This window comes from Corylus avellana, chromosome 5 (genome assembly GCF_965113065.1).
Source record: "Corylus avellana chromosome 5, dhCorAvel1.hap1.2, whole genome shotgun sequence".
In the NCBI taxonomy this organism is placed as follows: Eukaryota; Viridiplantae; Streptophyta; class Magnoliopsida; order Fagales; family Betulaceae; genus Corylus; species Corylus avellana.
Window position 1 is genome coordinate 31,630,931 of NC_142494.1, and position 15,583 is coordinate 31,646,513.

Here is a 15,583-nt window from a genome sequence, read left to right on the forward strand (position 1 = left end):
GCCATCCAACCTACCCAATTGGGCCAATTCCCTCTCGTATAAAATTGAGGCACCGGTTTGTGTGTAACTGCATCCAAAGCACAAAGTTTCACACAAAGCTTACAAACAGATTCCGATCGACTTCCGAAAAGTAGCTAGTTGAGTGAATTAAGCGTGGATCGATGGCGTCCGTGGAGGAAATCCGCAAGGCTCAGCGAGCACATGGTCCCGCAAACATTTTAGCCATTGGCACAGCCACTCCCTCCAACTGCGTCTCTCAAGCTGACTATCCCGACTATTACTTCCGGATTACCAACAGCGACCACATGACCGAGTTGAAGGAGAAGTTCAGACGCATGTGTAAGTGCTTAATTGCTACTTTTTTTTTCTTTTTTTTTTTTTAAATTAATTGCCATGCAATTATAAAAGAAGATCATACATGATATTAAATCTTAATTGGGTGATTAACAAACAAACAAACGTACATACATGCAGGTGATAAATCGATGATAAAGAAACGTTACATGCACTTGGATGAAAATATTCTCAAGGAAAATCCCAACATGTGCGCGTACATGGCTCCGTCTCTTGACGCGCGTCAAGACATAGTGGTCGTGGAGGTGCCAAAGCTTGGGAAGGAAGCGGCAACAAAGGCAATCAAAGAGTGGGGGCAGCCCAAATCCAAAATCACCCACCTCGTCTTCTGTACAACCTCAGGTGTAGACATGCCCGGTGCCGATTACCAACTCACCAAGCTTCTCGGCCTTCGACCCTCCGTCAAGCGCTTGATGATGTACCAGCAGGGCTGCTTCGCCGGTGGCACCGTCCTCCGTCTCGCCAAGGACTTGGCCGAGAACAACAAAGGTGCTCGTGTTCTCGTCGTCTGTTCCGAGATCACAGCTGTCACTTTCCGTGGGCCCACTGATACCCACTTGGACTCCCTCGTTGGACAGGCCCTTTTCGGTGATGGTGCCGCAGCAATTATTGTGGGTGCCGACCCCGATACATCCATTGAACGCCCACTTTTCGAACTCGTATCGGCGGCGCAGACAATTCTTCCCGATTCTGACGGTGCCATTGATGGACACTTGCGCGAGGTGGGTCTTACCTTTCACTTGTTGAAGGACGTGCCGGGGATAATATCGAAGAACATTGAGAAAAGCTTGGCGGAGGCTTTTGCTCCGCTGGGTATAAGGGATTGGAACTCTCTGTTTTGGATTGCACACCCGGGTGGGCCGGCCATTCTTGACCAGGTTGAGTCGAAGCTGGGACTGAAAGAGGAGAAACTCAGAGCAACTCGGCACGTTCTGAGCGAGTACGGGAACATGTCGAGTGCATGTGTGCTCTTCATATTGGACGAGATGAGGAGGAATTCTGTGGAGGAAGGAAAGGCCACCACCGGAGAAGGGTTGGAGTGGGGTGTTCTCTTCGGGTTTGGGCCCGGTTTGACCGTCGAGACGGTGGTGCTGCACAGTATTCCAGTGCCCGTGGCGGCCATTCACTGATTGGGAAGGAATTCAACAATAATTAATCAACGTAAGCTCGTTCGTATGGAGATTGGAGAAGAAGAAAAAAAAATATTGAATTTTGTGTGATTAATGCTCATCGATCTAAAAGTAATTGTTCCGTACGTGTGTTTCCCAATAAAAGAAAACATTGGTATTTACTATAAATATATTTTTATCGCTTAATTGCAGGATTGCATCATTGCATCTATTATTGTACGTCACAGTAGATTTAATTAAGCTAGCCTTGTGCGTGACGGGTTGGTTTGGTTCACGCTTTTTCCTCTACCTATAAGCTAGTCCCCTTACCTACCTGTCTAATGTCAATTCTTAGGTTTTGGTTTCCTTCACATGTTATGTTATGTTCTAATTATGCCTATCAAGTTTCATGATATCTCTCTTTTCTTTCTTTTTTATCCATATAATATCTCTTCTTCAATTCTTCTTTTTTTTTTTTTTTTTTTTAATTAATCTTACAGAGTTAAGTTCAGCAAATTAAGGACAAATTGAATGGTAATTTTTTATTTTTTATTTAAAAAAAAATGAATAAAAAGATATAAGAGATAGAGAAATCACATGGGATTAATTGGCTCCTCTCTTCTATTCTATATAATTGGCAATTGACAGTTCTATGAATGTTAGCATCCTCCGACAACTGACAATATAGTGTTTTTAATGCTCTTACCATACAATTTTTTTTTCCCATAGCTATAACATTAGGATGAGTAACAAAAAATACATTTAAAGTATGATGAGTAAAGTTGCAAGCGAGTCGAGTGAAGCTTTAGGATTTTAGGACTGACTCGTTTATTAAAATGTCTACTCCAGTTCAATTTTGAACTCAATCCAAGCTATAAAAGGTGTCTAAGCTCATTCATGATTGAGAATGCCATTCAAACTGAGCTAAGTATTGCATAATATATATATATATATATATATATATATATATATATGTGGTCGAAAATGACTGGTGGGCCTTCTTCACAGCCTATACGAAGGGCTGGTGGGTTTGTTTGATAAGGCCTTATAAGGACGAGATTGGGTGGTAAATTTACAGTCCGGTTCAGAAGAAAGACACAAAGACATAAGACCATTTACCTTTTTATTAGAGTAGTAGGCCCATTCTATATGCAACAACGACAAAATAAATAGAATACTATATGCCGCAGTATTGCCTCCTGGGCCAACCTTCGTAGGCCCATCTTATGGATGTCTGGCTTCGGTCACGATCGTTATTAGTTGACTATTTTTGGGCCTTTATGTCAAGAAGTTAATTGGACTAGGTTTCGACCCAATTTCCAGTTTTATTGTTTTTTACTGGGCTTCGTTCGTACCCGCATCTCTAATGTTTCTAATATTATATAATATCTATCAGACAGAAAAGAGAAAAGAAAATGAAATGGCCTAAAAGGCTACAAAGCAATCACCCTCACAATACATTGGCCTTTGACTCTTGGGTTAGGACGAGTAAAGCCAATAATGGCTGAAAGATAAAAGGGTATAAATTACACATTTATTTTTTTTTTAATTTGACACAGATAATCAGTTATTAGATTATAAAAAAAAGTGAGATAAAATAATTTGTCTTACGTTTGTTAGCCAACACATTAATCATTATCGGCAGACCAAAACATGGAGAATTGACGAAGACATATATGATAAATCTAAAGAATGAAAGATAGTATAAATTAAACAACACATCACGCATTCAGATTCAATGGGTTGTGTGAATGGTGGTGGTATATAATTTATTGACGTTGAACCTTTGATTTCGGGAATGGCAAAAACACGCGACCAACTACCAACAAGGCAAAGAAGCTCAAGGGTCTGTTTGACAAACGTTTTTGGCAATGGCGTTGGGTCTTTCACTGTTCAATCAGTTTGAAAAAAGTGACTGAAGGCTGCAAGAGTAAAAGCTGATGAACAGTAGAATTACTTCAAAAACAACGCCAATTTCCAACATTCTTTTGCTGTTCCAAAAATAACCCTGCAGCAACGGCCACCATATGGGACAGCAAAAGAATGCTGCAGGGTTATTTTTGGAACAACAAAAGAATGCTGAAAATTGGCGCTGCTGTTGAAGTAATTTTACTGTTCACTAACTTTTACTCCTGCAGCCTTCAGTCACTTTTTCAAACTGATTGAACAGTGAAAGACCCATCGCCGTTGCCAAAAACGGTTGTCAAACAGACCCTTGGTTTCATGGGTGTCGACGTGTTGTTAGTTGTTCCTACATTGGGAGGAATGAGGATACCAAACATTCATCCGACCCACGCCAACCCACCCGAGATAGAAGCACCGAATTGGGCCAGGTTGCTGGACCAAACCATATATACTCCGGTGGACCAAGCAAGCCTATCAGTCAGCAATGTAGAGGATAACAACCCTGCTATATCATCTTAAATATTGTTCCATTCCCCTTGACATATCAATCAATAAACAACTTGCCATAAGATAAAAAAAAAAAGAATTCAGCGTCTCATTTACGTACAGTTATTTGTGAGTAGTACTGTGTGTGCATGAGCTGGCTGGGTGGCCGGGGTACTGTGGCAAATGGCCAATAGCAATGTGAATAGGAAGGAATTGGGGTGAGGCCAATAATTAAGGTTGAAATGAGGCATATTTAATATTACATGGTACGTGCCACCTTTAGGCTTTAAGCGAGACCAAGAGCAGATCGAATACAAGATTAAAAATCATTGAACCACAAATAATTTGGACGTTGACATCGCATATATATAATTAAATTAATTCCCTGTTTGTTGGCTCTTTCATTATTATTGTGATTCGCGAATAGCTGAGCTGTTCACACTTGAATCTTCAAAGCATGCATTTGGTTGCTAATATATATATATATATATGAAAACTTGTCCCATTTCTTTATTCTCAACGGCTGCAGCAACTCTGGCCACTGCCCATTTCTTAAAATTATAATTATCATCGGAATATGCTAAGAGTGACTAGTGATTAGAATCCCTGGTGTTTCATGTATGAAAATTGGATTAAAAAGTGAGAAAAGTGGTAGCTGTTAATATTTTCTATATATGTATTTTTTTTTTTAATTAAAAAAATTATTTAATTGGGTGAGTAGGAGCAATGTCAACATAGCTGGCTGGTGGGGATGGGAACCCCGAACCCCACAAGGCACAAGTTACAGCTTTGAATATCTTTCTCTCGGTCTCAGACCTCAGTAGTATAATATCACGTATAAATATAATAAATAATATTGGTCTAAAGTTCCCCCAGAGCCAACCTGGTATTTGTATCGTCTCTCTCTCTGTCTCTCTGTCTCTCACATACTCTGAAATATGTTACAGCCAAAGATGTCCAATACACGACACACAAAAATATACACCCTCCAACTTGCAGAAGCAGACATAAGACAACCATTATACTGCTTTACAGCCCACACATATCCGAAAATTATATCAAGTTAAACACCTTCTCTCTCTCTCTCTCTCTCTCTCTCTCTCTCTCTCGTCCTTGTTAACATATATTTTTTTTTCTGTGCTTCTTCAGAATTTTGCCTTTCGCTCGTCCCTGTTTGGAACATCAAAAGGATAATTTTTTTTCTTTGCTCAGAAAAAAAGTAGATTTTTTTTTTCCCTTTTGGGTTGTGGGTCTTGTATTTACTGCTATATATTGATGATTGAATTGGGTGGTTTGGTAGAGGTGAGAGGGGAGTGAGTGATTGGGGTGTATGTCCATGTAATAACCTCCGAAAGTGTTGTCGGCGCATGGTCACTTTCTGTCGGCATTGTCTGTATCCAACGATGAGAGAGAGGGAGAGTGAGCGACTGAGTGAGAGCATTTTCATTAATTTATTCCAAAGTACAACAACGAAGTTTGATAGATAGATTATAGATAGGTTGAAAGGCTTCTGGGGTTACTCAGAGAGCGGCCAGCATCTGTATCATCACCCAGTACCCACTGAAGAAGCATCTTGATTTGGACCTGGGCTGGCTGTCTCGTGCTTTGTCTTTGTACCAACCGAGACTTCAAGATGTGGTCGTGATCGCGAGTGGGTTTCATTGCTTCTTTTATGCCTCAAACACCATTTTCATATCTTGATTTGGTAGAATACTCGAGGTATCTTCTTGATTTGATTGCTGGCTTTTGCCTTTGATCGAGGAGGATTCAATTTCAATGGGGGAATGTGTGTGAATATTGATTTGGGTGGTACTTGTATTAGAAGACTCATTCTTTTTGTCATTGGGCCTTTGGCAAATGAAGCTGCGGTTCTTAGAGATCTGGCTACATTACTTCTCCGGGAATACAGGTCTGGACCCTTTTTCTGTTTGTGCCTTAATTTCAACTAGTTCCAATTCTGATTTAATTGGAAAAAAGTTTCAGATGTTAATCTACGTTTTGGGTCAATACATTATATGCATCTTTGAATTGAATTCAAACCGTTGCAGTTAAAAGAGTCTGTCATCGATCATATTTAGCCTTGTTACTATATCTGGATTGAACTGTTATTATAGACTTATTTGGGATTGATTAGTTGTCATTAGTCATCTTGTCAGATCTTTTATTGGGCATTCGATATCAATGCATGCTTTCTACACCTGGTCATGTTCTTTGCAGTTTTCCAGGGAAAAAAAATTCAACTTACAGTCGTGATTCACTTATTCTGATTACTGTTTTGTGTCTGGTTTACTCCTAATCAGAAGATTTTGTAAGAGATTAGCCATCTATGGTTCTGAACAATTTATCCACTCTTGTTTCAGTAATACTAATTGCTTCCCAACTTCTTTCGACCATCCATTTATTTGCATAGAGAAATTTAACAATGATGAATCTTGCTCGCATTTTTTTTGTTTTTTTATTTTTATTTCTATTCTTTTTGGTCACAGCTTCTTTTCCCAGTAGATTATGATTATTTTGCTTGTGCCATTCTTTGCATTACAGGTTCAATGTACAACAAATTGTATCCCAATAATACTCTACAGCATAGCTGAAGTGGTTCCCATACCAGATGTCAGGGCATCTTGCAGCAATAATAGGAGGTGCTGCAGGGGCCGTGGCATTGGTGGGGATAGTTATCTTCTTTATATGGTTCTGTCTTTGTCACAAAAGAAGCGTTTCAAGAACTTCTGAGACAGGGTCCTCTGATCCGTCTATTCAAGGTAACTTTTATATATATATATATTCAAGGGTTTCAAAAGAGACAAACTCAACATAAAGAGCAGTTAGCTCATAGTTTTTATGAATAACCTGCAGTGGGAAGACATGTTGGGGTTGAGTTGTCATTACGAGAAACAAGGCGTTTTGAGATGGAAGAATTGTCTGTTGCCACAAAACATTTCAGTGATAAAAATTTAATCGGGGAAGGAAAGTTTGGGGAGGTATATCAGGGATTGCTTAATGATGGGATGCATGTGGCCATCAAAAAGCGACCTGGAGCACCTAGCCAGGAATTTATTGATGAGGTAATAATCACTTTCCTCCTATACAGCTAAACTTGATCATATAAATTGCTCCGGAAACAGAAAATAGAGGAAGCAACAGAAACAGTAAGTTAAGATTTTTCCTAAAAAAAGAAGAAAAAATAAGATACAGCTAGAAAGAAATAAAAAGGAAAAATAGTGGGAAAAGGTGGAAGTCGATAAAATAAGTTCCTAAACTGGATGCACAGTAATTTTCCTTTGAATATGAAGTCTCCCTGATAATATTCAAGTTTCACTTTAGATGGGATTGACTAATGAATATGAATATTTGTAGCAAACAGTGTCTTTTTTTTGTTTCCCAGAATATTTGATCTTGCATTACCAGGAAAACTCATGGTTTGGGTTGCCTTTCTTTTATCTATTTCTCTTCCGGATTCTCTTGGTTGCTTCAAAATCTGGTAATGAAATATATACTACTGAGAGTCAACTCAACAACATCTTCCCCCAATTGATTGGTTTTATGCTGCTCAATCTGTAAGTCAGTTCAGTTGAACAAAACCTTTTCCTGGTTGCATGGGCTCACAAAGGCTTAAGCAGATAAAAAATGACGAATTTAATAATTTAATTAATATCTTAACACACTCTCAACTGTGGGACTAAACCATACGTGGAATTTTCTAATTGAAGTGGAGGATAGACTTGGAGTCAAGGTTCAAACATAAAATTGTTATTTTGATACCATGTTAAATCATTTAAAGAAGTTTAAGCTGATAGGAAATTGTGAATTTAATCATATAATTAATATTCTAACCAACTACATTAAAACATTTGGAACAAGTTCTCTTACTTTGGAACATGTGTTTCCGCTTTTCCTGCTTTCTTGTTTCGCGAATCTAATGGACTGGCAAATAAATTGAATATTATATTTTTCCCTGGTTTTCCTGTTTATGATTTTGTGTTACAGGGTATGTCTTATTTTTAGTATTTTTTCATGGTTGATCTAACAGGACTGACTTTAACTATCAGGTACTCTACCTTTCACCTATTCGGCATCGGAATCTTGTGATTCTATTGGGCTACTGCCAGGAAAATAATCAGCAGTTTCTCGTATATGAATATATACATAGTGGAAGCGTCTCCAGTCACTTGTATGGTAACTCTCTATCCAGTCAACATGTTTGTTTTTATTTAGCTCAGTGAACTAAAGTATATTGGTAAAGGAAATATCTCAACTGACTCTTTCTCCATACCAAGTTTCATCCACTACTTCATTCATAGACCTTACCTTTCATCCAAATTTTAAGCAAAATCATGGTGGATACAATACTCAAATCACTTATTTTTTTTTTAAAAAAAAACAGATACAACATTTGATCATTATAAAGTTTCGTCTACATTTTGTTCTCAGCTTATTATATATGTAGACCTTGCAACTCTGATATTTAATTCTGATGCATGTTGAAAATGTGATTTTGTGTTTGTAGGAACGGGTCAACATTCACGCGAAAAGTTAGATTTCAAGCATAGAGTTGCAATAGCTCTAGGGGCAGCTAAAGGTGATCCTCTGCAAAATCAGTGAGCGTTTGTGGCTTTCCTGGTATCCGTTTTTCTTTTCTTTAAATAAAATATCCAAATATCGATATGGGTCCCACAAAATTATTTTGTAAGCTACTGTAAGACTTCAGTTATCTAATTGTTCCTTCTTTATGTGGAAAAGGCCTTGAAGCACTGATACCTGAGTCATCTCATTCATCTTGTCTATGTGCAGGTTTGGCTCATCTTCACTCTCAGAGTCCCCGTTTGATACATAAGGATTTCAAGACGGCCAATGTTCTTTTTGATGCAAATCATATAGCTAAGGTTGCAGATGCAGGACTTCGTAATTTTCTCGGAAGAGTTGATATAGCAGGCCCATCTTCTCAAGTGACAGCAGATGAGATATTCCTGGCCCCGGAGTATTACTCTTTATTTTTCCTTTAGTTTTTATTTTTTTTATTTTTTTAATGAGTGGCTCCAGGAGGGGAGTCATCCTAGAAACCCCTACTTGATGAGAGTAGTTATCCCTGGCTGCTGTGCTACTCCTGGGGTTAACTGTTTAATTTCCCATTTTGCTTATGACTATTTAGATGATACACTGTTAATTACTAAGACTGTCCATTGATGCAGAGTGCGAGAGTTCAGACGGTTTTCTGAAAAAAGTGATGTATACAGTTTTGGGGTATTCCTACTGGAGCTAGTAAGCGGGCAGGAAGCAACGGAACCACCTTCTTTTGACTCAAGTCAGAACCTGGTTGAATGGGTATGTCATGGTCATGGTACAATATTGATGCACTGTTCATATGCTAGGTGACCCTACTCAAGCAATGTAAAGGTTTTATAGCAGCTTGTCTAGATTATTTTCGACCATCATGTTGGTGTCTCATTGCAGAGATAATCATGGTATTACATATAAAAATAAAAATGTGCAAGCACGTGCACCTGTAGATTCTAAGTGTCCTATTCATGCTTACAAGTAATTTAATTGCTGCAAATTCGCAATAAGGGTCGTAAATGCAGTAGGTTTAATTTTGATATGCATGATCAATTGCATTGTATTTATCCTGTGAAGGTGCAAAATAATCAAGAATATAGCAAGTTTTCAAACATCATCGATCAAAGATTGGAGAATACCTTTACAGCTGAAGTTATGGAAGAGGTTATACAACTGATAGTTCGATGTGTGGAACCTTCGAGCGAGAGGCGACCTGCCATGAGCTATGTGGTTATGGAACTTGAGCGGTTACTTGAGAAAGAGCAGAGGTTGACAACAGTCATGGGGGAAGGGACAGAAACAGTGATCCTCGGAAGCTACTTGTTTAGAGCAACAAAATAAAAGACATTTGTTTACCATAATGTTGAGTGTGATATTTGTGAAATAATGTTTTTACTCTTTTTTCAATTGTTTTTGTTTTTTGAAACACGAGAGAAGAAGAAATCCAGCTGTTTGATAAGTGTATAAAGAACAGCTGTAGAATTTTTATTTTTTTTTTTCTTTTTCTTTTCATAAATGTATGAGCACCCTTGTTGTAAACCATTATTTTTGTTAATATCACAGTGAAGTTTGGGGTTGGCGTGATTTGTCTGTGTATGTACACTAGTCACTAGGTGCTTCGATTACTTGTATGCTTGATTTTCCGTAATGCTGATTTCTTTTTTCTGGCGAGAAAGAGAAGGAAAAATAAAGAAGAAAGCTTCGATGGCTGTATTCTTTAGAATTCAGAATTCTATTACCTTACAATCTTATCATCATCATCATCATCATCTATCAAATAAAAGATAAAAGATAAAAGAAAAAGGACGTCACGATCTTGTGTTTGAAGGCAGTGTCAGTTACTGAAGACTGAAGAGAAGTGATTCACTCGCTGGCAATGGAATTCTGTGGGAAAAAAAGGGTGTCCAAAATGCTTCTCTTTTTTCCTTGTATAAAAATGAGAAAATGCCCTCTTAACTCACTTCGGAGGAAAATGCCAGTTTTTTCTTTCTGTCTTTTTTTTTTTTTTCTTTTTTTTTTTCTTGTCTTGTAAGAGTTTTTGAAGTCTACAAATGTGACAACAAAGGGGTTTTCTTTCCAAGTGATTGATGTTTGTTTTTAGGCTTTATGGGAGCTGAGTTGCAAATAGATGATGATGATGATGATGATGATGATGATGATATGCTTAGATAAAAGCTTTTCGCTTGTCATGCCTGAGCTTGACAGAGACAGTTGACACTCCACCCGTATACACTTTTCTTTGGTATGTTACTGGGCCTAAATTTGTGAAACGATGAATTTGCAAATTGCAAAAGAAACGAACCGGATATGAATACGTTGACCGCGGGAGTGGGAGTGGGCGGATCTTCTTGTATATGCAAAGGCAAACAAAGCTCTGTTTGATGATTATAAATTGGACTTCAGTAGAATTCACAGGTCTCCTCCCTTTCCCCAAGTAAGAAATACAAAAATGCTCCACTGCCTCTCCCTCAAATCATCACCATCAACGTCCTCGCCAGCACTGCCTCCTCCTTATCCTCCGCAGTCTCAAGGTAACCCCACGAAACTTTCTTTGCTTCCTTCTCGTTTTTCTGGGCTTTACTTATTGTACATGACCTGTTTGTGTAAATGTGCTAATCAATTTTTCCCTCCCCCCCTTTTTTTTTTCTTGGCCGCAGGGAATTCGACGCAGGACACACCCAGATCGAGCGCTCAAGCGTCACCCGCCGCCAACCTCACTCGCGAATACACCCTCACTGTCCAATCCAATTCCTACAACGAGATATGGTCTAGAATTCATCCCACCACCACCACCACTACCGTCGTCCATAACGAAGAGACCCACCAGCTACTATTGACGCAGGTGCTTCACCCCAACCGAGAATGCGTTGAAGACGCCCTTCGCCACGCCAAGTCCAACACCCTCACCGCTCTCGTCAAAGCTTACTTCGACCACAGCGAGAACGCCACCCATCTCTGCCTCCTCCTCCACCACAGCATCTACCGTGCACGCGTAATCTACAACCCTCTCCATGCCCTCCTCGATGTCCTTCCTCTCGACTCTGACTCTCAGTCCCACTCTTCCCTTCTCACCCAATCCCAGTGCAATCGTGCCTTCGACCTCTTCCTCCAGTTCGACCACCTCGACAACCCTTTCCCTTCCCCCGAATCCCACAACTTCAACGACATGCGCTGCTGCTTCTCCCAGCTCAAGCAACAGCTCGACTCTCGCATCCGCAGGTCTCGCTCTCGTATCCGCTTCCTCCGCCGTGCCACTGCCTCCTCCGCCGTTTGTGTCGTTTGCACTGCCGTCGGGACTGCTGTTGCCGTTGCCGCTCACACCCTTGTCGCCTTTGTTGCCGGTACCTTCTGCACTGCCTACCTTGCTCCACCTCACAAGTTTACTCGCAAAGAAGCTGCCCATCTCGCACAACTTGACGCTGCTCTTAGGGGCACTTATGTTCTAAACAACGAGCTCGACACCATTGACCGCCTTGTTGCCCGTCTGCACAATGCGGTCGACAATGACAAGTTCCTCATTCGACTTGGGTTGGAGAGGGGCAGGGAAAAGCATCCCATCATGGAGGTCATCAAACAGCTCGGCAAGAACCATCTTAATTTCCTGCAGCTGCTCCAAGATCTTGAGGAACATATATGCCTCTGCTTTAACACTGTCAATAGGGCCAGAGCTCTGCTCCTGCAGGAGGTCCATCTTCATCAATCTTGTAATTCCTGAACTTGAATTTTGCTTTTCACTTCCCATTATTAATTTTTATTTATTCTGTTTGATAGTAACATGCTTACTAACACTGGTAAACCAATAAAGCCTCTACCTGGCTGGGCTCACATGACACTCTACTCCAACATCTCTAAACTTGATAATCCTTAATCCTTTGTGATTAGATGTGTCTTCGCATTTGAAACATATGAACAATAACACTGGATCATTCTACAGAAATTTTTCTTTTTTCCTTTTTCACCAAATTGTATATATTGAATAGATTCTGATTTGTTAAACTTTGAAGAAGTAGAGGTCCTTTATGATGCAACGGGGTCATGTCACTATGGTGCAATTTCATGTCCATTTTTTTTTAATCAGTTACATTATTGTGTAATATTAGCAAAGACTTTAGTCCGTTTGCTCAAAATCAGATGGCTGGTGGTGGTTCTAAGTATTTAAAAGGTGGGAAATTGGAAATTCTGTAATTTGACTACATATATGATAAGAAGTTGGAAATTCTCCACTTTCATCATATTACACAGAATATTTAAGAAGTTGAACTTCATAAGCTTCGTGGGCTACTGTAGTTACATTATAATGATAATTTTGTGTTGCTAGTATTCAGCTGTTATCATGCCATAGGAAGAGGACTTTGTGGATGAGATTATTCTGAAGATATGTTGTTCACCATTTTCAGGGTATAGTGAAAATGGATGTTGTTTTGTGCTTATAGATCGATTGTTTTCCTTGGTGGTGGTACTGATAGTTTCTATTGGCAGTAATGTCAAGAAATTACAGACATGGGCAAGGAGCTCAATTAGCAGTTAATTCTCACGAAAACTTTGTACACAGTCCAGGCTGAAGCTTCAACTGTTGGTAAGTAATTGTCTTGAACAGGGAGCTCTCATGCTCCATCTATAACGACTTTACCTGTTTGAATATTTTCGTTGACTGGCCAATTAATTGGAAAAAAGTTTATTAGTCATAAACTATTTTTGGGTAAAACAATGGATTCATTTCCAATCTCCGTCCTAAATTAAAAATTTTTGCAATCAAAATCTCTTATCTGAGATTTGTTTGTAATGTCCATACCGGCATCTATGTCAAAATTAATTAACTAGTAGGTAGATGGGGGTGGCGGGGTGCACTAGTCTGTCAAAAAACTACTAGATTAGCAGACATTTATTTGCAATTTTCAGCTCACTATACGTGTAATTTTGTAGCGACACAATCAAAAGTGTGAAATGGGAGATTGTTTGAAGGCATTCGTTTAGTTGTATATATTGTATTGCAAAATTTTCTTGAAATTATTATTATTATGTTTGGTTTTAGCTTAGGGTGGATTGGCTTAGCCCATGGCTAGAAGCCTAGAATGCTTCAACTTTTCAACTTAGCAATAGACTTTGATGACCTCTTTTGAGGTTTTGCCTGGTGTAGTCAGAGATTTGTTGTACTGTTTGTGGTCTCTTTGCTCATACAATTATATTTTCTGAGTCAACAATGTCCATGGCGATGTTTATTATGAAATCTGTAATTGCTATGTAAAGACTTAAGTTTAGAACTTCTCTTCTTTTCTAATAAAGTAGGTATACAGTCTTTATAGAAGCTGACCCCTTGATATGCCGAGTATATAACCTCAAACATGAATTTCATGTAATTATTGGTTTCTTTAGAACAGATTTTGACATCCAAGTTAGGTGATCCGGTCTGTTCGTGTATGCTTATCATTCTCAATCAGTAGATATTCTGTTTGAAAGTAACATGCTTGCTAGCCTGATTAACAAATAAATTAAGCCTAATGAAAAAAATGGGTGGAGAAAAATGAGCAACTACCATTCTGTGCTACCCCTTGGGTTAACTCTTTAATTTCCCATGTTACTTATGAAGATGAAGATGGTACATTGTTGATCGCTTCATATATCTATATGCTTTCACTTATGCAGAGTGTGAGGGTTCAGATGATGCACTGAAAGAAGTGATGTATACAGTTTCAGGTTATACTTCCCGGAGTTAGTAAGCCGGCGGGAAGCAACAAAATCGCCTTATTTTAACTCAAACCAGAACCAGTCCGAATGGGTACGGGATTGTCATCATTATATATAGATGCTTTGTACATACCTTCTTTTTTTTTTTTTTTTTTTTTTTTTTTTTTTTTTTTTTTTTCAATACTGGAAAGGGAAAAGGGAAATGCTTTTTTTTTTTTTTTTTTTCAATACTGGAAAGGGAAAAGGGAAATGCTCTGTGTTCATACTTGAGAAAGAGTTGAGCTGACAACAATGTTGGGGGAAGGAACTTCAAATGTATGATGAGAAATCTTGTCATAAGCCATTATTTTTGTCAATATCAAGGTAAGGTTGCTGATCTCTTTAAATGTGGATGTGCTAGTCTCAGATACTGCTGATGAAGAGCGATTCAATGGCAAAATACGATTACAGTTTGTACTACAAGTTTTCTTTGATAATCTGTGAAAAGATGATGAAAAAATATGACGTGGTAATTTGATTAGTTAGTAGTTAACTTATCATTATATATTCTTAATAATTTTATCAAGAGAAAAATACATTTTAACCTCTTAAATTATCACTCATTTTGCAATTATATTTCTAAATTTTAAAAAGTTATATCGGGGCCTCCCATATTATTACTGCCTGTCAATTTGTATTTTTTTTATCTCAAAATATCCGTATAACGTTATTAAAAAATAACCATTTAAAAAGATTAATTTTTTTTTTAATAACTTTAAGGGCATTTTGGAAATACAATGTAAAAATGTCTAATTTAATACGCAATGGTAGTATAGGGCATTGTTGTCACTTAAAAAAATTTGGAGCCATAATTGTAAAATGAGTGATAGTGCAATTAGGGGTGGGCACGGTTCGGGGTGGGCACGGGTCGGGGTGGGTCGGGTATTGGCTTTTTTTTCACCCACCCCGCATCCTGCAGGTTTGAGAAATTTCAACCCGTCACCCGCAAAAAATTACAGTACCCGTGCGGGTTTGGGTATTGCGGGACGGGTTGAATAGGCACGGGTTTTGCGGGTTGGGTCGGGTAAGAATCCAAGGCATCAAAATTTTCTCTTCCAAGGATTTTCTCAGCAAGCAAACAAAGGATTTTCTCAGCAAGCAAACAGATCGAGGGAAAGAAGGAGAAGAAGAGAAGAAAATCAAAGGGGAAGAGGGGAAGAAGAGAAGAAAATCAAATGGAAAGGAGAAAAAATTTTAACTAATCAATCACAAGTCACAAACTTACCTCATGATTCTGGATTCATGAGAACCTAATAATCAGAGGGAAAGAAGTCAAAGAATCATCAACCATGGTCTATAATCCCAGCTTTTTCTCTCTCTCACCGTAAATTCCTTTCTCTCTTTCTCACTGATTCTCCCTCCATTTCACTCTTAGCCCAACTCTCTCCCAACTCCTTCTCAATCTCCTTGTCGATCTTTTCGTCTTCAAGGCTTCAAGTTCTCTGGATGTCGGC

At 38.8% G+C, this 15,583-nt stretch overlaps 3 protein-coding genes across 5 annotated transcripts; all 3 read left to right on the forward strand.

Annotated features, from left to right (window-relative positions):
- Positions 1-57: 57 nt before the first annotated feature.
- On the forward strand, positions 58-1,876 carry LOC132180332 (chalcone synthase). Its single transcript, XM_059593125.2, has 2 exons — positions 58-339; positions 475-1,876. The coding sequence occupies exons 1-2, from the start codon at positions 162-164 to the stop codon at positions 1,482-1,484; spliced, it is 1,188 nt and encodes a 395-aa protein (XP_059449108.2). The 5' UTR covers positions 58-161; the 3' UTR covers positions 1,485-1,876.
- Positions 1,877-4,818: 2,942 nt separating this feature from the next.
- Positions 4,819-9,984, forward strand: LOC132180333 (Protein kinase superfamily protein). Its single transcript, XM_059593126.2, has 8 exons — positions 4,819-5,763; positions 6,396-6,613; positions 6,708-6,916; positions 7,901-8,027; positions 8,359-8,430; positions 8,643-8,829; positions 9,041-9,173; positions 9,483-9,984. The coding sequence occupies exons 2-8, from the start codon at positions 6,463-6,465 to the stop codon at positions 9,744-9,746; spliced, it is 1,143 nt and encodes a 380-aa protein (XP_059449109.1). The 5' UTR covers positions 4,819-5,763; positions 6,396-6,462; the 3' UTR covers positions 9,747-9,984.
- Positions 9,985-10,482: 498 nt separating this feature from the next.
- Positions 10,483-14,249, forward strand: LOC132180334 (UPF0496 protein At3g19330). 3 transcript variants are annotated; one of them, XM_059593128.2, is made up of 4 exons: positions 10,484-10,936; positions 11,063-12,109; positions 12,885-12,981; positions 14,094-14,249. In XM_059593128.2, the coding sequence occupies exons 1-3, from the start codon at positions 10,855-10,857 to the stop codon at positions 12,965-12,967; spliced, it is 1,212 nt and encodes a 403-aa protein (XP_059449111.2). In that variant the 5' UTR covers positions 10,484-10,854; the 3' UTR covers positions 12,968-12,981; positions 14,094-14,249. The 3 variants fall into 3 exon arrangements, with proteins under 3 accessions (XP_059449113.2, XP_059449111.2, XP_059449110.2); XM_059593127.2 differs by having other exon boundaries at positions 10,485-10,936; positions 14,049-14,248; XM_059593130.2 differs by lacking the exon at positions 14,094-14,249 and having other exon boundaries at positions 10,483-10,936; positions 11,063-12,090; positions 12,885-12,963.
- The last annotated feature ends 1,334 nt before the right edge of the window (positions 14,250-15,583 follow it).

Coding starts and splice junctions, on each gene's coding strand:
- LOC132180333 (XM_059593126.2), top strand. CDS start 6,463: ATGTCAGGGCATCTTGCAGCAATAATAGGAGGTGCTGCAGGGGCCGTG. Junction 6,917..7,900: donor GCCAGGAATTTATTGATGAG/GTAATAATCACT, acceptor TTTAACTATCAG/GTACTCTACCTTTCACCTAT. Junction 8,431..8,642: donor AGCTCTAGGGGCAGCTAAAG/GTGATCCTCTGC, acceptor GTCTATGTGCAG/GTTTGGCTCATCTTCACTCT.
- LOC132180334 (XM_059593128.2), top strand. CDS start 10,855: ATGCTCCACTGCCTCTCCCTCAAATCATCACCATCAACGTCCTCGCCA. Junction 10,937..11,062: donor TTATCCTCCGCAGTCTCAAG/GTAACCCCACGA, acceptor TCTTGGCCGCAG/GGAATTCGACGCAGGACACA. Junction 12,110..12,884: donor GGTCCATCTTCATCAATCTT/GTAATTCCTGAA, acceptor TTCTATTGGCAG/TAATGTCAAGAAATTACAGA.
- LOC132180332 (XM_059593125.2), top strand. CDS start 162: ATGGCGTCCGTGGAGGAAATCCGCAAGGCTCAGCGAGCACATGGTCCC. Junction 340..474: donor GGAGAAGTTCAGACGCATGT/GTAAGTGCTTAA, acceptor ACATACATGCAG/GTGATAAATCGATGATAAAG.